The 23,215-nt window shown below is 41.6% G+C and overlaps 1 protein-coding gene across 1 annotated transcript in view; it reads right to left on the reverse strand.

Annotated features, from left to right (window-relative positions):
• LOC126210065 (tetratricopeptide repeat protein 27) overlaps nt 1-23,215 on the reverse strand; it is a 132,393-nt gene that overhangs the window by 66,938 nt on the left and 42,240 nt on the right. The window contains exons 8-10 of the mRNA XM_049939185.1: nt 12,360-12,473; nt 9,698-9,916; nt 2,151-2,324 (exon numbers count right to left, since the gene is read on the reverse strand). Coding sequence (XP_049795142.1) covers nt 2,151-2,324; nt 9,698-9,916; nt 12,360-12,473 — 507 coding nt within the window. The remainder of the gene's footprint in view (nt 1-2,150; nt 2,325-9,697; nt 9,917-12,359; nt 12,474-23,215) is intronic.

Here is a 23,215-nt window from a genome sequence, read left to right on the forward strand (position 1 = left end):
AACTCCACTGACAGAAATTTCGGAGGTCATTCAGGAATGTTTCCTGTATATTTTGGTATAAGGGACCCGTTGTCTCTAGTGGCTCATTACTGAATAGGTCAGTTTCATTTTATTTCTGACCTCCATTCATATTTGCATCTGTACTGCACCGAAAATATCTGCACAACAGTGCAAATGTTGACCATATATACACCACGTGTGTTGTTTGGAAACAAACTTTATCCACACACTCACAACACCTGCTGCAGACAACAGTACCGCCTGCTCCACTCTTCGCTCTAATGCGTGCACTCGGTAATGCTCGATACTGTTTCGGGTAAGCTCTTCTTGGGATGACAGTTCTACATTAACAAGATATGCAGCCTTGTAATGATAGTTGTACACTGAGGTGGAAAAGTGATGGGACAGCGATATGTACATATACAGAGGGTGATAGTATCACGTACACAAGGTACAAAAGGGTAGTGCACTGGAGGAGCAGCCATTTTTGATCCACGTGAAAAGGTTTCTGACGCGAATATGGGCACACAATGGAAATTAACACTCTGCAAATGTGAAATGGTAGTTGGAGACAATGCGTGGGACATTCCATTCCAGAGACTGTTAGGGAATTCAAAATTCTGAGGTCCACCGTGTCAAACAGAGTGCTGAGAACATCAAATGTCAGGCATTACTTCTCACCACGGACAATGCAGTGGATGATGGCCCTCATTTAACGACTGAGAGCAGCAACTTTTGCATAGAGTTGCCCGTGTTAACAGATATGCAACACTGAAATAACCACAGAAATCAATGTAGGATGTACGATGAAAGTATCCGTTAGGAATGTGCGGCATTAATAAACGATGCCTTTGATGAGTGATGCCTTTGCTAACAGCAGGACACTGCCTCTCCTCGGCTCGTGATCGTATCGGTTGGACCCTCGATGACTGGAAAATTGCAACCTGGTCAGATGATTCCCGATTTCAGTTGGTAGGAGCTGACAGTAGGGTTCGAGTGTGGTGCAGACCCCATGAAGCTGTGGACCTAAGTAATCAATGAGGCACTGTGCCAGTTGGTGGTAGTTCTGGACTGGATCCTCTGTCCAACTCAACCGATCATTGGCTGAAAACGGTTACGTTTAGCTACTTGGAGACCACATGGGGCCATTCATAAATGTCACGTCCCCAAACAAGTCAGTGGGCCGCAACTGTTTGCGATTGTTTTGAAGAAGATTCTGGACTATTCGAGCGAACGATCTGGCCATCCCAATTTCCCGACATTAATCCCATAGAAGAGTTATGGGATATAATCGAGAGATCGGTTTGTGCACAACATCCTACACTGGCAACACTTTCGTAACAATGGACGGTAATAAAGGAAGCAGGGCTCAACATTTCTGCAGGGGACTTCTAACTACTTGCCAAGACCACGCCACATCGAGTTCCTACACTAGGCAAGGGAAAAGGACGTGTAACACTACATTAGGAGATATCCCACGACTTCTCTCGTGTATGTTAATATCTATACATAGAGTTGGCTGACACACACCTCGTATCTCGGTTCACAGAGTGCAGTTGAATAGTGGCACGATGACGGTATGCTGTGCTGTTCCTGCAGTGACACTAACCACGTCACGGTACTTTTGCATCTGGGGGTTGTTGTATTATACCGTATTTAGTGTTGTATATTTTGGTAATTACATAATACAGGATTTTCATTATTGTGGAAGTATTTCCACAGCTAAATGGGGTAACAAACTAAATAGATTGTAATCACATTATTACCCTGTAGTGAGTCACCACGGACAACAGGTCCCTTAAACTGCAGTACCCAGAAAAAACCCTGAACAACTACCAAAATGTTGTCAGAAGAATTACGGTTCACCCCTTAGGTAAACGTGAATGTGGCCCAAGAGAAAGGGTAAATGAGAAGCAGTCCTCAACAAACCACAGCACAGTCACTACGTTAACGAGATTTGCGTCACTGCAGGATGAATGTGCCCATCCGATAAGACCCGGGTGTCAGTTTCACCATCGTCGAGGCACAAATGACAGTTGCGGGCTAAGATGCTCTAGAATAAATGTTCCCTTACAGTATTGCCACACTGATCTGTATCAGCTGGAAAGACGAAGGCGATAAATAGTTTTTGGTGAAAGGCCGTGCCCTACCTGCTTGCGGTTGAAGTAGAACAGCCCCCAGTGGCGCTGGGCACGCGCGCTGCGCCGTCCCGACAGCTCCCAGGCCCTCTCGTAGTACACCGGGTCGTCTGTCGAGTCCCCGAGCAGGCACCACAGCTTCACAGTCTCCTTCTTCTGCAACTCGTGCCTCACTATCTCGGCAGCCTGTAAAATTAAAGTCCCAGAATGTCACGTCACAGGCAAAGACCGATCGCTATTACAACACGTCCAGTACAAAAGTAAAAACACTGCTCGCCATTAAAAGTGCGACACCAGGAGGATTAGCAGACAACAGAATTTTACTTATTGAGTGTATATAGAGTATGATCGGGTTTACGTGGTGCGAAATTTAGTACACAGAGTTGCCACCTCTTGCACGAGTAGCAATTCTTAATTCAAATTGACGTCGAGTCGAACTGAGATCGGATGACGGACACGGGTACGTCACTCCAGGAGTTCACCAATCTAAGTGACTGGCAAGTGGCAGCTTGCCAGTCTCTCAGTAACCCGTGCCTAGACATCAGTAAGCATCAATATGACAAGATGTGAGATACAGATGTACTGAGGAATGATGTACATTTGACATTCTCTGTTCAGCTTTCGCCATTGCATTACCACAGTGCCCTGTGTGGCTGGGAGTCGAGAATTCCCACCCATCTCTTTGCTTTTTTTCCTCATTCTCTATTTCATATAGAAAGTGCCATTAACATGTTGAAAAACTGAAAAGTGATGATTGTCAGAAACAAAGATTCAGCTGACAAAAAACTCAAAACAAGTTTTGATGAAATTAAAAGCAAAAGTGTGAACACTAAGAGCACAAAAGGCCGATGAAATGACAGAAGAAGAAATATGATCAATATGGAAAACGTCTGACAGAGCTTTGAAACACTTGCGATCAAACGAGGCAAAAAAATAGATAACATTCTTTTGGAATTTCTGAATTAATCAGTGTGTCTACTGCTGACAAAGGCCTTAATGGCCGAAAGCTATGATTGTGTAAATCTTTTTAATTGTGCCTATTGCGGCTCAGCATCAGAAGTATAAATTCGAATTCCACCAAACGCCGCATGTTAGTTTCTGAAGTATTGAAATTGAGATTGTGATGCACTTTTGTAAGCCAGCCATAGCTCATGTCATGTGATCTCTCCAGCTGATGACAGCGGATATTCAGAACATAGGACACGTGACGTAGTCGGCCAACATCAACATCACTGTTAAGTAGCGCGCACACATGAACAGTAAAAGTTTCAGTAAAAGTTAATGGTTTAAATTAAATTAATATACATGGTGTTGCTACAGAAAAAGTAATACTTTCACATTTAATATTAGTCTCAAAGGTCAATATGAAGCTTTCACATATAATGTGGATCTTTTTTGCACGTATTACATTTTAAGATATACCACACAAATGTGCCAGTAAAATCTTTATTAATGACATAAATGTCTGATGATCTCAGGACGAAATTCTTCCAAATGGCTCGTCTTCAAAAAGTTGATTTTTAAATGAGAGTCAAACGGTCTGTGATTTAAGAAAGTCATCGTACATTCTTGCACATAGTTCAAATTGAGTAAAAGGAAATTTACTTTGAAATGAACACTTTTCAAGCCACCATTCGCAATATTTTTGTGCAACCTGTTAGAAATAGGTTCATTTCAGCAGTTGCCAGAGAGCGCCAGATGACAGGCACTACCACATTTTTTGCAGCTACAATGACATAGGAGGCCCGTATGTTCGTACGTGTAAAACATTAAAAGATCTTACATTACGTCATAAAAGAAACCAGACATCATCCGAATTTCGTGAGCCATACTAAAATGTGCACATTTGTAGGTACAGATTCCCAACGAAGTAGGCCTCTACCTGATATTAAGCTTTTCAGTGTGGTTTTTGGGATGTAAATTTTCATGGAGTACCAGTACTGTATTATCTCATGTCTGGTTCTTTATTATGGCATAATGTCATACGTGCTAGAAGATGAAAACATTCACTTGAAATGCAGCGAACAGTTGAAACTAGCCAATAGTGTGGAATTAAACACTTCGTTTCAAATACATTGAATGCCTCAGTGGAAAAGATAATAAAAGCCAAATTTCTTTAGCAAACCGACAAAAATAACTTCATTGTTTTGCAATGCAGTTAATACTTAAGTGTCAGAAAGGTGGAAATAAAATAAAATCTGAAACTAGTAACATATTTTAGCCTTCTGTAATGATGTGAATGTATTTTAATTCACTTGACAGTTCCAGGGCACAGAAATCTGTTCTGATTTCATTTGATGTGAGAGCAATAACGAAGAGGAAACAGCAAAATCACTAAATGTAAACACGGGCCATGTGGAGACTACCCTCTTCGCCACTATAACTCAGACTGCTCTGCGCATCAGCCTGAGATCTATAATATTTCCCAACTGAAGCAATACTAGATAGTGGACACCCCCCCTCCCCCACTCAAGCGTTTGCGATAGACCATCAAAAATTTTTTTAAAAATCAAATTTTCAAAAATTTTCAAAAAATCAAATTTTCATTTTTAGCACTTTCTGAAGAGTCTGATACATTTGAAGAAATGTAAGAAATGTTATTGGGTCTTAAGTGTGCCAAAGTGCAGTGCCAAGCCTCTTCACACAGCATTCTTCTATCGCATGTCCCTGTATTTAGCTCTGTGGAATTGAAATGTGTATATTTTGTAACAGAAGCTGTCAAACTATATTAAAGACAGTGGAAATTAAAATGTTCTGTGGTGCCTCTCCTGCTCCCAGTCAACCGGTTTGACATCCCCTTTAAAAAAAAAAAAAAAAAAAGCTTGCAATTAATGCTTAGAGCGGGATTATTTGTAATCGGGAGAACAAGAACTCTTCAGAAAATCTGTACTCTTTATCGCCTATTAGCCAATAACGTGCAGCTTTGTGTGACATGATATTAAATATAGGATACATAAAACCAATAAAGACCAGAGACAAGCAAGAAAGCACACATTTCTTCAATCCTTAGCTCCTAGCATTTTTTTCTCCCTTATCTTGCTACAGCTTTACATGGCATCATGGCATGCTTTCCTTTGTGCGAAAGAATCTATTACCTCATAAAAGTTCGTTAAACGTTTTGCTACACGAAAAATTGAAATGTCATTGTCTAATACTGAAAAAGCTGTTAATGCAAACAGTACCGAGGACTGAGTTGTGTCTCGATCTGATTATGTCTATTTTGGCACTGTCTGCTAGATAAAACAAAATAGGCCTTTCTAATATTGCAGTAATTGTAACACACACCAAATAAACGAGACTGTTTTTGGCACAAATGGTCATTTTTATAACATGACAGAATATAATTAATGAAGTACCAATATCAAATGCATATTAGGTCTACTACAAGCAAACAGTTTCACTTTTCATTCATACGCTCCAGTTTCTCAAGCATGAGATTGAAAAGTAGTAGTACAAACTTTTTATATAAATTAGGAATCGTCACATTCTTGCACAATTTGTGCGATGTCCCCCCTTCTTCCCCCCTCCTTCATTCTAATAACCTCACTATCTCGGCAGCCTGTAAAATTAAAGTCCCAGAATGTCACGTCACAGGCAAAGACCGATCGCTATTACAACACGTCCAGTACAAAAGTAAAAACACTGCTCGCCATTAAAAGTGTGACACCAGGAGGATTAGCAGACAACAGAATTTTACTTATTGAGTGTATATAGAGTATGATCGGGTTTACGTGGTGCGAAATTTAGTACACAGAGTTGCCACCTCTTGCACGAGTAGCAATTCTTAATTCAAATTGACGTCGAGTCAAACTGAGATCGGATGACGGACACGGGTACGTCACTCCAGGAGTTCACCAATCTAAGTGACTGGCAAGTGGCAGCTTGCCAGTCTCTCAGTAACCCGTGCCTAGACATCAGTAAGCATCAATATGACAAGATGTGAGATACAAGCAAACAGTTTCACTTTTCATTCATACGCTCCAGTTTCTCAAGCATGAGATTGAAAAGTAGTAGTACAAACTTTTTATATAAATTAGGAATCGTCACATTCTTGCACAATTTGTGCGATGTCCCCCCTTCTTCCCCCCTCCTTCATTCTAATAACCAACAATCTTGTCATCACTAATTCTGTAACTATCCCTGCCATTGTGAAAACTTATTTGCCTGTTAACTTCACTAACCCTGTCAGAATCACTGGTTTAGTTATCCCACGATTATTCTCCCGTTAGGCATTGTTACACATTTGTACAACGCGTTCTCCCCCTACTTCCAGAATAGGGGCTGCTAGCCAGGACTGTACAACTGGCCCTTACTAGTATAGCGATATGGCCAAAATTTTTCTGTCAAAATTTCATTTTCTTGGATACACCGAGAAGATAATACATAATCTTTCTTACCCATTATTCCTAATAGTCGTTTATTTCCACTGTGGTAGTCTGAATCTACGGAGCACACTAGTAATTTTACCAACACTGATCATTCACAAACCCAACCAACCACATAATCAGACAGCGGTTGGCATTCATCTGTTCAGCTTTACTCCTCTCAGCTTGTATAACCCCTTTTTCCTGCAGGAAAGTTTATTTCTAGATGCGACAAGCATTCCCCTGACAAAGACATCACGCACACTATGCACGCATTCAAAAATAAACTTACTATTCATTCATTTTCCCTAAGAATATGAATTTCGCACGCCCCCTTCCCCCAAAATTGTCACCTGGAACAGATACCCCAGTTTGCCACCCCCCTCCTAGATCCGGGCCTGCTGCGCATGCCTGAATCCGGCAGCTTGGGTGCACCAGTAAAATGTATCAAGGTAGCATGTATAATATATTCATCGTAAGAAATTTTGGAAATCTGTGGTAAGTTCCTGTAGGACCAAACTGCTGAGGTCATCAGTCCCTAGGCTTAAACACTGCTTAACTAACTTATGCTAATGACAAGACACACACCCATGCCCGAGGGAGGACTCTCAACATCAGACAGGTGGAGCCGCGTGAACTGTGGCAAGGTGCCTCAGACCGCACAGCATCATAGGAATAAACCCGATGCAAACAAACACAAACACGATGAATGTGCAGACGCAATAGCACATGTACACTGATGTTGCGCTGTTTGAAGTAAGGCCTACTTACGTACAAGATATATTATTACTAAGTTACGTTAAATGAAACTTTAAGATATTCAAATGTATTAGCAACCATCAATGTTATTCTTAATCACTCTTTAGTTGTGTAGTTCTCATTTCAAAAATCGTGTATAGTCACAGCCTCTGCACTGTTATGCTCTGATTGTCGCACTGTTAATACGCAGTGTGAAAATGGCTGAGGCTGCTTCCTGTTTCATAGTAAAACACACGTGTGGAACACGCTCAGAAAGAGCCGAGATGTAGGTTGTTTTTAATATTTCTCATAAATTTAGAGAGGTAATCAGCTTTGAAGTTTGCAAAGGGACTGTATCAGATACAGCTGATACAATCACTGTTGTACATGCATCAGTAGCAGAACTGCCAGTGTAGTACTGTAATAACGGGTCACGGTAAATAGTTTGCTGGTTCAAATCTCATCCGAATCAGTTTTTTTTCCTCATTGAATTTGAATTACCTACATCTCATAATTGTAAAATTTATTGTAATTTTTTATGAATAATGCACATCTCCTTGTTTTTAATTACATATTGCATGCGAAATTTCAGTTTTCATATCAAATATAAATCCTCAATCACCAATATTTTATGAAAGACTGTTAATAAAGGTTGCTTAAGTTAAGAAAACATAACAATTTAATTTTTAAGGCAAAAATGAAATACTCTTTTATTTGGACTATGTCCACTGTTTTATACCACAGATGTAGGTATGTGTCATAGAAACATGAAAAACAATCAATTTCACAGCATTGAGTATACCGTGCAAATGCTGCATTTTTACATTTGCTACTGTACCATTACAATATGAACCAAACAGAACTGATCAGGAGCCAAATTAAGGGATTTGGCCCAAGAAATAACAAGACTGTTACGCTACCAGACATAGAGAGATTACCAGACGATTGACTGTAATTAATATCTTCAATGGCTTCAGTATTCAACAGTATGGTTAAATCCCTGCAGTATGCTTTTGCCTCACACACAGCTTGCTCAGAAAAATTACCCTGTGTTTATGTTAGGAATTTTCATCACTCTTGTTTGTAATTAGAATACTATACCAGGTGAGAAGGAGAGCATTTCATGCTTTCCGTCTCGTTACCTAAGAAGCGTGTGGTAGTGCTGGAGTTTTATCAAATACTATTTCATTCTCTTTTAAAAATTAAAAGACATTCAAAGCTACATTGTTTCTTTACCCATCTCTTTTATGTCTGAAATGTAACTGCTCACATCATTGCAAGCTAGTTGGACCGCTGGTTGGCCAGGCTGTCCAAGTTTAATGTGCCGGTAAAGCTGTTGTCCCGCATATTATTGCTCAGTCTTTGTGTGTGTAACACAGCATAGAACATATCCTTATGATTATACTTGACTGTACTGGTCACAACTTGGCTTCCGCTCCACGCAAAATGAAATCCAGTGAGATTCAAGCAAATGTTTACATCAGGTTTATTTTTATGATGAACAGAGTATAACCGCTTGCTGTGACTGCTTACACACCCAACAGCCACATTTCTGTAGCCATAAGTGGGAGAAGGTACAACTCATACGTGACTCAACTGCTCGTAACTGCTAAAATGAATCTAATGTAAACAGTTGTGACCTCACACTCATCGGAGGCAATTTGTTGTTATGAGAAGCATTGCATAGTTTTCCAAAAGCCTTTGACACATTTTGCTGTTGGCAGATGCTTGTATGAGCACTATGTTTTGTATATGGCACATCTCCTTTGCAATTTAAGTTTTATTTTCGTTTTTTTCTCTCGTTCATGTTTTATTGCTGCAGTTTTATTTTGCAGTAACAGGGTACAGTAATATCCTTTGTTAGAGTATTGGTTCTTACCAGTCAAAATTACAAAAATTTAACTGAAAACTAAAACAATGAAAAATTCCTGCAATTTTTAAAAAATCCCGGGTTTTTCCCTGTTTTCTCCCAGATGAAAAAAAATCATGGGTTTTCCCCGGATCTACCCGGTTGTCCCAGGTCGTATACACCCCGGTATCTACATTGCTATAGTCTACACCTGAACAACCAGGAATGTTTGCTAACATTTCAATGAATTCAGAGGTTGACAACTTCACAAAGATCAGTGGTGGAATCACAAATAGCAGGCCATACTGTTTTCACAGTCTTCAGAAATGATCACAGTAACGTAGCCGGAAGCGTGGGACCGGAAACCTCGGAGCTACTGCACTGCCATCCTAACTACCATACATATACCCTACTGCACCAACTGTATTCCACAAATTTCTGTTTGTGGTTTTTTACAATAAATCTGTATTAATAAGAGTCAAGTAAAAGTAGTACTTGTGTACTTAGCTTTGCCTATACTGCAACTTTTGAAATCATTATCTTGGAGCATTTTTACTTTTGCACGCCTCCCTCACCCTCGTACATATCACTGCCAACTCTGAACTCACCTTGTGGCGCAGCTTGAGCATGTGGTAGCAGTTGACGACCGCCTCCCACTCCTCGAGACGCAGGAAGATGTCGAGGGCACTGTTCACGGCACCCAGGGACAGCAGCAGGTGTGCCAGCTCCGACTCAATGTGCCACCGCGGCGGCAGCGGAGTCGAGAAGAGCTGCGGCCACCGGAAGGCTACTGGAGGCTTGTCGCTGTCTATGGCATCTACCAGAATCTGCGGAAAATGTTGATCCCAAATTTAATGCTGAAAATACTCCAAAATCTGCCAGCAGTATTAATTCTGCAAGTTGTTGTTATAATCACTATGGCAACTGGTTTCAGGCATCTTTCCATAATGATCAGCCCGGTGCAAGATTCTTTACATCCACACAAATGCTGTAACTTACATTCACTTGCAACTGCTTGATGTGTTCAAGCCTTGTCTCTCACTACAATGTTTAGATTTTTATTCCCAAACTTCCTATCTAACCAAATTACTTGTTCCTTGATTCCTGTCGCTTCTTTACTCAAGTTACGTAATAAATTCCCACTTAAACTAATTTCCCTATTAAAACTGGTATCCCTTCATTAGGTGCCTACATTTCATTTTGATTTAAGGCTACCTTCCAAATAAAACTTAAATAGTACAATTATGACAAGACATTATACAGAAACCTTCAACTTAGTTGTCAAAGATCAATCACAGAAACTGAAAGGCACGGCTCTTCAGTCGATAAAAATTTGGCTCAAAGAGTATTCGGTGGAGATCGAGCTCCTGCACCGAGGAAACTCCTCAGGCACGCTCATCCAGCCACTTTATTGCAGGATGAGTTTTACTGACCACTATGAGCATAATTCATTCAATTTTTATGTACTTTAATAACTCATTTCTTTGTCCACATCCACACCAGAGTGGTCAGCATGTCTGGCTAACATGCAGAGGACACATGTTTAATTCCCAGAAACGTCACAGATTTTCTGTGGTGGGAGATCTGGAACACAGAGCACTCAGCCTCGTGGTGCCAACTGGAGAGCTACTCAAATGAGAAATAAGGACTCCGAGATCCAAGATGCTGGCAATGTCCAGGAGAGCAATGTGCTGACCACGCGCCCCTACACAGCACATCTAAATGATGCCACTGGCAGAGGCCGAGATGCAGTCGGTAGCCATCACTCACAGCTTGAAGGCAGAATTTGGAATAATAACAACAGTAATAATTCTTCACTCTTTTCCACTCGATTTTAAGAGTTCCATTATATGCGCAACAGCTGCGTGAAATTTGATCTTGCAGTTGTCAACAACCATTTACACAAAATACTGCTTTTACTTTCTTTGAGCTTCTGCTGACAGTGTCTTGTAAGTGAAAATATAGTGTTTTACCATTCTATATCACTACATTCTTAGCACAGAAAAACTCCTGCTAAGCCCAGTAGCACTGGAAGAGAGTATCAATAAACCTACAACATCATCCCACTGCACCACATAAAAGACATACGAAAATTGCAACCACACCAGAAATTGTCGAAAATTTGCACAATATGATTTTTGATGAGTGGAGTACAGAAGTGCGTGAAACTGCTAAAATTGTACGGATTTCACAAGACTGCTTCAGCTAAATTTTTCACAAAGAACTATACACAAGAAAGATTTGTGGGTGAAGGATGTCGTGTCTGCTTGAGGAGGATCTGAAACAAATTCGTGTGACAATTTCCAATCAGTGTTTAGTGTGATTTCATGAAGATAAAAGTTTTTTGAATGTTGGTATGTGACACCAGATGGAACGCAGATTAATCACTACGCACCAGAATCAAAACAACAATTGGAGCAGTGGATGGAAGCCAATTCTTCACCTCCAAAGAAGAAGAATATGAAGTCATCAGCAGGGAAATTCATGGCATTAGTGTTTCTGGATGTGAAACGAGTTCTATTAAACAATGACTTGGCATTATCATTTCTTCTGAGCACTCTGGATGCAAAAATTCAACGAAAGAGACCTGGTTGTAGAAAGAAAACAAACTCATCTTTCATTAAGCGAGTGCACACACTTAGAAAAATGTGTCACAAATTGCTAAATTAAAGAATCTGTGCTATTATGTCTTGGAACATTAGCCCTAATCCCCAGATTTGGCTCCCTCAGACTTCCATCTCTTCCCCCCAAAAAATAAAGTCCCACTAGCTTGTCAGTGCTTTTCATCCAACCAAAAAATGACTGCAGCTGTAGACGGTATTTGACAATAATTTCAGAGAAACATTACAGGCATGAAATAATGTCACTGGAACACATTACAATGGCATGTGGAAGTAAAGCAAAAGATAGACTGTCTCCAAAATGACGATTAACACATAATACTGGAAGGACTTAATGAACTATACCTAATAATGAGATTATCAAAAAATACAAAGACTTGGAAACATAAAATATCATTTTCAATATTAGGCTGAGAACTATTCAGACTACCCTCAGAAGTGGTACTATCAGCAGTACTGGGTATTTCACTTCCTGAATCAATAAACCCTCCAACCATTCTGTCACCTTGTTCCTCCTCCATATTCATACAAAATCAGCATCATGAATCAATCAGTTGTGGGATGCAGCAGCACAAGCAATCTCCTTGTGAGTGTAACTCCTACCCTCTGAATTTCCACACCATGTCCAGACACGAGTACGGTTACCAACCTGGCACTGATTCATCGAACGCTCCACTGTGCGTGAATGCCACGACTCCAGTCGGCAGCGAAGCAGCAGCGCTGACATCTGGACACTCCAGGACTGGGGAGCTGCCAGCACACACTGCAACACAGCGACACCTGTCTCAGCAAATTCTCTGTTATACAGAGTTATTACTATGGCATGTGGAAGAAAAGCAAAAGATAGACTGACTCCGAAATGATCATTAACACATAATACTGGAAGGACTTAATGAACTATACCTAATAATGAATCAAGGAAGCAAACCTATGTACAGCATTCCTTGTACACTTTTTAAGTCTACAAATCCTTTGCATGCTAATAGACTACATCCCATAAAAGTGCAATGCATCTATAGGTAATACAAGAAGTCATTCTTCATGCAATTCAGTGCCAAGGCCACGGCTCGTAAATTTGGAATGTCCAATGTTGAATGGTGTACTTAGTTTTCAAAATCAGATCCTCTCCAACTGAAACACTGTCACCGTATCTACAGGATGCAATGAAAATACTTGGGTCTGAATTAGACACAGGTAACTGCTATTTTCCTTGTTACTACCGTTGCAAACAATGTCTAAAATAAGGTGGTACACAAAGTCATGGTGACCATAACCATCTAGGAATTTACATCAGTAGTTATCAAATAGCTAGTATTTAAAAAAAGATGAGAAGTAGCAATAAAATAAGAAAATGCCAATTATAGATGCATTCTGGGAAACAACACAGCTAAAAGGGAAAACAGCACAATTACATTTAAGAGATATCAATTAAATTGTCATAACAATTAATACTGCACACAAAATAAGAGGAAAAACACATTAACTATACATATTCTAACTGGCAAAAATCAAACAATGGAAATTCCAGGCAAGACTGTCAACAATGTAGGAAAAGATAGATTGGTACTTACCGTAAAGAAGACGTGCCAAGTTGCAGTCAGGCACGATTAAAAGACACTCACATATAGCTTTCAGCCACAGCCTTCGTCAGTAAACACACACACACACACACACACACACACACACACACACACACACACACACACACACACCCACACACAAGGAAGCACACCTCACGCACACACAACCGCCAACTCCAGCACCTCGAGCCAGTATGCAACATCACTTGGGATGCAAGCCACAGGTCTGGAGGGGGTGGGGAAGGGATAGTACAGAAGGAGAGATAAGAACGCTGTCTGGTGGAGCGTGCAGGGACTAGACTGCCGGCAGGCTCAGCGACAGGAGGTTGTGGGGCAGGGAGGCAGAGGGGAAAAGTAGCAAAAAAAAGAGAGGTGCGGGAAAAGACAGGCTGACGCATTGCCAGAGGGCTGCAAATAAACATGGTGGTAGACGAGAATGGGGAGGAGATGAGAAGACAGAGGGGGGGGAAACTGTTGGGTGGAGGGTGTGGGGATAGTATGTTACTGTAAGCTCAGAAAAGCTGGTGGTGGAGGGAAGGATCCAGATGGCTCAAGTAGTGAAGCAGCCATTGAAATAAAGTGTGTTATGTTCAGCTGCATGTTGTGCCACAGGTGGTCTACTTTGCTCTTGGCCACAGTTTGGCAGTGGCCATTGATCCTGGTGGACAGCTGGCTGGTAGTCATACCAATATAAAAAGTTGTGCAATGATTGCAGCAGAGCTGGTAAATGACATGGCTGCTTTCACAGGATGGCCCGCCCTGATGGGGTATGATAAACCTGTGAAAGGACCGGGTACTGTGTGGGTGGACTGGCAGGTTTTGCACCTGGGTCTCCCACAGGTAAGGGGTTGGGACTGGGGCTGGCACAGGGGATCGACTGGGATGTCGTGGTGGTTGGGTGGGTGACAATACCACTTTAGGAGGGGTGGGAACTATCCCGGGTAGGACATCTCTCATTTCAGGGCACGATGATAGGTAATCGAAACCCTGGCAAAGGATGTGGTTCAGTTGTTCCAGCCCAAGGTGGTACTGGGAGACAAAGGGGACATTTCTTTGTGGCTGGTTTTTGGGGGTGGTTAGAGGATTGGGGTTGTGAGGGAAAATGGCACAGGAGATCTATTTGCAGACTGTCTGGGAAATAGAGCCTGTCTGTGAAGGCTTTGGTGAGAACCTTAGCCTACTGAGCAAGAGAGTTTTTGTCGCTGCAGATACACGGTCCCCGGGTAGCCAGGCTATATGGAAGGGACTTTTTGGTATGAAGAAGATGACAGCTGTCAAAATGCAGGTACTGTTGGTGGTTGGTGTGTTTAATGTGGACAGAGGTACAGATGGCGCCATCCCACTTCATTCCCCATCCTGATGTACTTATAATTTTGTTTTCGACACCTGTCCGTGCCACATAAACTTTTAATCCTCAACCTAACCCCCCCTCCCCCATCCCCTCCCCCCCTCTCTCTCTCTCTGCTTATCGCAACATACACACGCTACCGTACCTCACTGTTACTTTTCACCCATGTTTCTGTATGATTTAACATAGTTATGCATAGCTTTATGTGGTTTCATGCAGTTTCACGTATTTTTGCGGATCTGTGTGTGTTTTTAAGTGTTTTTTTACAACCTTTCCGCATCTTATTGCTTATCCAGTTCCTTTCACATCTATCAAGATCTATTTTGCCCATTTCTCCATCATTCCCGTTTCCTTTGAGCCATTCCTGCCACAATTGACCCTTGCTCCATCTTTCTGCAGCAGTTTAGAAAAGTATACCTTTCCCTGGCTAAAACCCAGTCCCACATCCTGTTTCTCAAATGTTGCCTAAACCATGGAATCCCCCCCCCCCCCCAAAGATTCCTTTCTCTGGATCCCACTCTTCATTTCCCAATGACCTACAGCTTTTCAGATTCCACCAATTCCTTGTCCTCACAAACCTCGTACTGCAAAAACACATCTCCACAGCATAGGCATCCCAAAACCACCTCTGCTCCCTCCACAAGCTACAACTACTTTGCAATAAATTGAATCACCGGGAGCAGCCTTCCAGACACCGCCTCCATAAATTATCCACCCTGCTGTCATCCTACTGCTGCCTCAGCACACCACTATCCGACCCCTATCACACCCAGTGTTCCTCTCATCCACCCCTCATAGCAGCTAAACCCTGTAAAGCTGACCTTTTCCCTCAGCTCCACGGAAGTTTCAGTCCTATCCAAAGGCCTCACCTGTAGCCCTTTAAACCTGTGACAGAACCAAAATACGAAGTGCTGGCTGGGTGGATTGGCATCTTTTGCACCTAGATCTTCCACAGGGATATGATACTTGTGGTAAGGAGTTGGGATTGAGACTAGCATATTGACCAAAATTTATCCACGTTGGATGTGTGAAAGACCTACTCTACTCCTCCCGATCCCTGCAATGCAAGCACTTCTTTGCTGCCAATCCCTCCAACAAAGCCACCCTAATTCCACACTAAACCCTACTTGTAGTTCGTACCACCATAAAACTGTGATCCTCCCCTTCCACTTAACTACCTGCTGGATACTTCTTGAAATTCCTTACCTCCAACTTCCCCAGAACACCAACCTATCAGTAGAAGAAAGAACAGCCTTACACAACCTCAAAACAAATCCTGACCTAATCATCCTACCTGCAGACAAAGGTTCCACCACTGTTGTTGTGAATCGCAGTGACTACCTGGCACAAGACCTCCGACAATTGTCTTACTCCTCCACCTATAAACTTTTTCAGAGTGATCCCATCCCAGAAGTCCTACAGAAACTCCAATTCCTGCTTAAAGCCTTAGGTCCTTCCCAGAACATCTCCCTGAATCCATTCCCGTTCTCACCCCTATGACACCCAACACACCCACCTTCTACAAGCTCCAAAAAACCAAAAATCATGTACGCCCCATTGAGGCTGGTTATTGTGCACGCACTGAAAGAATTTCAGCGCTCCTTGACCAAGACCTCCTACCATTTTCCCGTAAGACAGCCTCCCATATCAAGGACACCAACCACTTCTTTCACCGACTCTCCACTATCCCCACCCCTATACCTCCTGGATCCCTATTCGTCACTGTTGACACCACCTCCCCAAACACCAGCATCCCTCATGTCCATGGTCTTACCACTATTGAACATTATGTTTCCAAATGTCCTTCAGACTCCAAACCCACAACCTCAATGCTCCTATATCACACTATCTTTATCCTAACCCACAAATACTTCTCATTTGAAGGGAAGGTATATGAACAAATCCATGGCACAGCCACAGGCAACTGCATGGCTATCACCCTGCTATGCCAACCTTTTTATGGGCCTAGCCTGGTTCAGGTTCAATGATGATGTCTTCTTCACGATCTGGACCCAGGGCCAAGACACCCTACCTTCGTTCCTTCACAACCGCAACACCTTCTCTCCCATCTGCTTCACGTGGTCCTCCTGAACCCAGCGTACCATCTTCCTAGATGTTGACCTCCTCCTCTCTGATGACCCCACATCTGCACCTCTGTCTACATTAAACCTATCAACCACCAACAGTACCTGCATTTTGACAGCAGTCATCCCTTTCACACCAGAAAATCCCTCCCATATAGGCTTGCTACCTGGGGACGGCGATCTGCAGTGACAAAAACTCCCTTGCTCAGTAGGCTAAGGTTCTCACCAAGGCCTTCACAGACAGGCTCTATCTCCCAGACAGTCCACAAATAGATCTCCTGTGCCACTTCCCCTTACAACCCTAATCCTCCCACCACCCCCAAAAACCAGTCACAAAGAAGTGTCCCCTGCGTCTCTCGGTACAACCCTGGGCTGGAACAACTGAACTACATCCTCTGCCAGGGTTTTGATTACCTATCATCGTGCCCTGAAATGAGGGACATTCTACCCAAGATATTTCCCATCCCTCCTAAAGTGGTGTTCCATTGCTCACCCTAGCTCCACAACATCCTAGTACATCCCTATGCCACTCCCAATCCCAATCCCAACCCCTTGCCACAAGGATTGTATCCCTGTGGAAGAGCCAGATGCAGAACCTGCCCAATTCGCACACCCAGCTCTTATTCCACTCCCATTACATGTTTGTCCTACCCCATCAGAGGCCAGGCCACCAGTGAAAGCAGACATGTCATTCACCAGCTCTGCTGCAATCACTGCACAGCTTTTTATATCGGTATGTCTACCAACCACCTGTCTCTCAGGATGAATGACCACCATCAGACTGCAGCCAAGAACAACCTGTGACACAACATGCAGCTGAACGTAACCCATTTCAATAACTGCTTCACAACCCGAGTCATCTGGATCCTTCCCTCCACCACCATCTTTTCTGAACTGCACAGGTAGGCATTACCCTTACAACACATTCTTCACTCTCATAATTATCCTGGCCTCAACCTACAGTAACATACTCTCCCCACATCCTCCACCCAATAGTTTCCATCCCTCTATCCTATCATCTCCTCCCCATTCTCGTCTCCCATCCTGTTTATTTGCAGCCCTCTGCCAATGCATCTGCCTGTCTTTCCCTGTGCCTCTCCTTTTTTGTTCCTTTTTCTTCCTCCTCCCTGCCCCACAACCTCATAACGCTGCACCTATCGGCAGTCTAGTCCCTGCATACTCCAGCAGAGCAGACAGTGTTCGTCTCCCTCCCCACCCGTACACTACTATCCCCCCCCCCCTCCCAGATTGCTCCTTGCATCCCAAGTGATAGTGCATACCAGCTCGAGATGCTGAAGTGGTGGTCATGTGTGTGTGTGAGGTGTGCTTGCTTGAGTGTGTGTGAATGTTGTGTGTGTCTTTCTCTTTACTGAAGAAGGCTGTGGCTGAACACTATTAAGAGTGTCTTTTAATTGTGCCTATCTGCAACTTGGTATATCTTCTTTACGGTAAGTAAAGAACAATGATTGATGCGCTGTAAAATATATCACTATCATATGCCAAGTTCAAAAGCTGACTTATGGTATGCAACACCTTGTTCATGTGTTCATTAGTTGATCAGTGTGTCTTCCATATATAAGAAGTTAATCTTTCTTCATGCCACTGTTTATATCCCACCCATAATTTCCCACTGCTGTATCAAAATTTTAGGGAAAAAATTACTAGAAACGTTTACAGTGAGGGAAGAGCAATTTGAATAGGAATAACTGGAGCAGAGCTAAGATACAAATAAATATACAAGTAATTACTTTAACTTTTTAAATATTTTTTTTAATTACAGAGAGAAAATGGAAATTAAAAGTAACAGGAACCAGCTGTGATGAGAAGGGATACTGCCCCAACACTGTGTTAGTAGACACAAAGTGTAGGAAACTTCTAAAAAAGTAAGCATTGATGAACTAAATGCAGAATATTGGGTAATAAACATCGGTAAAAATGAAAAACAAGAGCAAAACTCCAAAGAAATAACGTGAATAAATGTAAAACAAATGGTGGCTTTGTAGCATTTATTATATTCAACTTACAGTTATAAATAACACATCAAATAAAAGAGCAAACACAGACAATTTTGTTTGTACAGGGTGTATATGTGGAGAAGGAAAAACAATTCCCAGATTTCCCAGTTAGGAAATACACTTCTTCCTTGGGAGAAAACACATTTTTCCCATGTTAAGTGACAGCATATTTTCCCACGGAACTTATCAATCCTTTGAATGGTTAACATTTTATACGTCATCAGTGTAGAACTTCCTGCCGCCACTTCAGAAAAACAAAAAAGTCTTGGAAAGTCATGTACACTGCATATTTTCATATTATGATTCACTGCATGTTTTCGTAATAACGAAAGTGTAATTTCGAATTCCACCAAACACAGCACATTCGTTTCCACAGTACTGAAATTGAGACTGCAATGCCCTTTTGTAAGCCAATAATAGCTCACATCACGTGATCTTGCTAGCTGATAACAGCAGATATTCAGAGCACAGGACGTGATGTAGTCAGCCAAAAGCAACATCACTGTTAAGTAGCACAAACACACAAATAGGAAAAGTTAATGGTTTGGTCTCTCTCTCTCTTTCTTTTTGGCACGTGTTACACTTTAAAATACATCACACAAATGTGCCAGTAAAATTTAAGATAATGACATTAATGTCTGATCTTCTGGACTCAAAATTCTCTAAGTGGCCAGTCCTCTAATTGTTAAGTTTTAAACGAAAGTAAAAATCTCTTATGATTTATGAAATTTATCGCAAATTCTCACACATAATGTAATTCATCTTTGCAAGTACCGCTTTTCAAACCACCATTTGCAGTATTTTCCGCAGACCTGTTAGAAATAGGTTTGTTTCAGCAGCTGCCAGGTAGTGCCAGAAAACAGACATTACTGTGCTTGCACAGCTACTATAGCTTAGGAAGTCTGTATGTTCGTACATTTTGCACTGAGATATCTTACGTCATAAAAGAAAAAGGACATCAGAGGATACTCCAAGAGCATCAGAAGTCCTTAAACCATACTAAAATGTATAACTCGGCTTGAAGTGCACATCCATATGTCCAGATTCACAATAAAATAGGCTCCAACCTGATATTAAGCTTTCCAGTGAGGTTTTCGGGATGTAAATTTTCTTATAGTACCTGTACTGTATTATCTCATGTTTGAATCTTTATTATGGCAAAATGCAATACACATCAGAAGATGAAAACATGTACTTGAAATTCAGCAAACAGTTGGAACTAGCCTACACTACGGACCAAAACGCTTCGTTTTAAATAAATTGACTACCTCAGCGGAAATGATTAATAAAAGCCAAATTTCCCTTGCAAACCGACAAAAATAACTTCATTGCTCTGCAAGGTGATTATTGCTCAACTACCAAAAACGTGGAAATAAACTCAGAAAGCTGAAACCTGTAATATATTTCTGCCTTTCGTAATTATGTAAATGTGTTTTAATTCACTCGATAGCTCCCAGCCACAGAAATCCATTCCGTTTTCATTTTGTGTGGGAGCTGTACACAAAGAGGAAACGGCAAATCACTAAATGTGAACACAGATCACGTGGAGACTACCCCTACCCCACTACAACTCGGACCGCTCTGTGCATACACGAATCTAGCAGCTTGGGCGTGCCAGAAAAAATTTTTGCAGTTTGTATCTGGCTTCAAGTAGCGGGAGAAGGTACTGCTCATATGCAACTTAAGTGCGCATGCGCATGTGCCCGCTGGCAACTGCTCAAATGAACCTAATGCAAACAGTTGTGATGTCACACTGATTGGAAGCAGTTTTTTGTTATGAAGTATTGCATAGTCTTTATAGTAAGGCCTTCGACACATTTTGAGGTAGCAGACACTTGTGTGTGCACAGTGTTTTGTCGTAAATGATGCATTTCCTATGCAACTAAAATTTTATTTTGGTATTTTTCTCTCGTTTATCTTTTATTGCTGCAGTATTATTCTGCAGTAGCGGGATACATTACTGAAAATTAATACCATGAAAAATTCCCGGAATTCCGAATAATTCCCGGGTTTTTCCCGGATCTCCCAGGACGTATACACCTTGTTGTGTACCTGTGTGCATGCACTGTTTCTTGTGACCTCCATTAGAAAGCACTAGCAGCAAAGATGACAACTAGTTAACAAAGTTTTTCGGGTTTTATAATTTTGCAATGACTGAGTCTATTGTTACAGGGCAACATGCATTTCATATTAAGTTCCACTATAATCCTCTAAGTGGTGATAACATCTGTAAATGGTATCATCAGCCTGGAGACATACACTGTCTTTGCAAAGGGAAAAGTATGGGATGACCAACAGTGGTTGAAGAACATGTTGAAGAAGTGACAGTGTCTCGTGCGTAGCCCCAAGAATCTGTTCGTAAGGCTAGTCGTGAATCAGCAATTCCAGTGACATCTCTGTGGGGACTTTTAAGGCAATGCTTACAACTATGTCCTTATCATTTACAGCTGTTACAGCTCTAAAGCCTACAGATTGCTGTTTATGTGCTAATTTTGCATGTTGCTGCATGACGAAGATTTTCTGGATCGTGTAGTCTTCAGTGATGAATTGACATTTCATGCAATTGGAAATTTGAACACATGTACTGTGCACATCTGGGCATCAGCAAATACCCAGGACATGCTGCAGTGCAACGAGACTCCCCTAAATAAAATGTTTTTTGTTCCATATACTGGTGGAAAGTTTATGGGCCTTTTTTTCCCATGAGGCAACTGCAACGGATGATTCATATCTTGATGTGCTAGAACTATGGTTCTTCCCTCAACTGAAAGCAGCTGAACCACAGAACTTCATGTGCCAGCAAGATGACGCATCACCTCACTGGTATAACTCAATGTGATTAGTTAAATGACACTGTACCTGACTCCTGGACTGGATGCAAGGGGCCGGATGACAGAGTTCATTTAGCATGGCCTCCAGGTTCACCCAGTCTGTTGCCAAGTGATTTTTGCCTTTGGGGATTTATAAAGGATAACGAGTACATGTGTCCACTACCACAAGGTTTGGAAGAACTCTCCCATCGACTAAATGTGTGCTGTGTGATGAATGATGGTGCCCACATTGAACACTTGTAAGAAAAACTTGTTGACTTGGTCTTCCATTCGATGTCTTATTTATTACTGACAATATAAGGAAAAGGACAGAAAGCTACTCACCATAAAGATGAAAAGTTGAGTTGCTAACAGCACAGTTTGTGACCAAAGCTTTCTTGGCAAAAGGAAACACACACATTCATACACACAAGTAATTACACTTCACGCACACATCATCTCCGGCACCTCGGTATGGACCGAGCTGCCAGAGATGGCAGGAATGTGTGTGTAAGATGTGCTTCCTTGTGTGAATGAAGCTTTGAGTGTTTTCTTTTCTAAAGAAAGCTTTGGCTGACAGGCAAATGTGTAACAGTCTTTTCACTGTGCCCGTCTGCAATTTAACATATCTTTACGGTGAGTAGCAATCTATCCTTTTCCTTGTATTGTGAATATTCCAACCTGGAGTTTCCACTATATATGATTGTTAAGATGAATATAACAAATGCTACAAAGCCTTGAAACACTGATATTCAGTTCGGAACAACCAGAAAAAAAAAGACCAGAAAAAAAAAGAACAGAAAAAAGAAATTAATCAAATAAAGCCTCTCTGAATGATGTTTTGGGGTTTCGAGAATCCTTGGATCTAACTGAATTGCCTATGGGAATAATGTGTTTCCCTAAAGTTTATCAGCTACAGCAGTTTTTTCAACAAAAACGCAAATGCATCAATGAAACTCAAAATTACTTAAAGGACTTGGTCAGATCTGACAGAGATATTCAAAACACATATAAAAATTCAGAACAAAAATCCAACAATCAAAGAGTTCAAGAGGAGAAGGAATTAAGCAAATGTAGAAGAATCTTCGTTAATAAGACAACAGAAATAATAAATCGTTAAGTAAGTATTCTGTGCGTAGCAGAACTGGTCGAGTGTCGTTCGGAGACTGCGAATCCAAAGGTCTAGGTATTGACACCTTGTCAGTTCTACGTTTTTGTACGTCACTTGTCACTCCTTTCACTTCTGGCAATGTTTGTCGATGAGAAAAATGACGAGTTGCGCCATTGTTCGAGCCCACATTAAACTGCAAGTCCACCTGTCACTGGCTGGGTGCCCACCTGTAACTGGCTGAGTAAGTAAGTTCAAAGGTTGGCACAACATCTAGAGCAGGAGTATGCCTAATAAAGCACTGCAGTGATCAAATCAACCTGTAGGTTGACGACAGCTCTTCCTTACCTCTAAGGGCTGCCTGAGAGAGGAACAAAAATCAGATATAAGCGAGAGATGAAAGTCTGGGAAAATGAGAGACACAATGGTTGAAGGATCTAGAGAATTTTCAACAAACCAGCACACTTCATTCCCAACAGAATGTAAATGCTCATTTCATTGCCCTCAACTCTCCACTTTCATTTGTACCTAAAATAGTCGAACAGCCTGGCTAAATAGCG

Source organism: Schistocerca nitens, chromosome 10, assembly GCF_023898315.1.
Source record: "Schistocerca nitens isolate TAMUIC-IGC-003100 chromosome 10, iqSchNite1.1, whole genome shotgun sequence".
Classification (NCBI taxonomy): Eukaryota; Metazoa; Arthropoda; class Insecta; order Orthoptera; family Acrididae; genus Schistocerca; species Schistocerca nitens.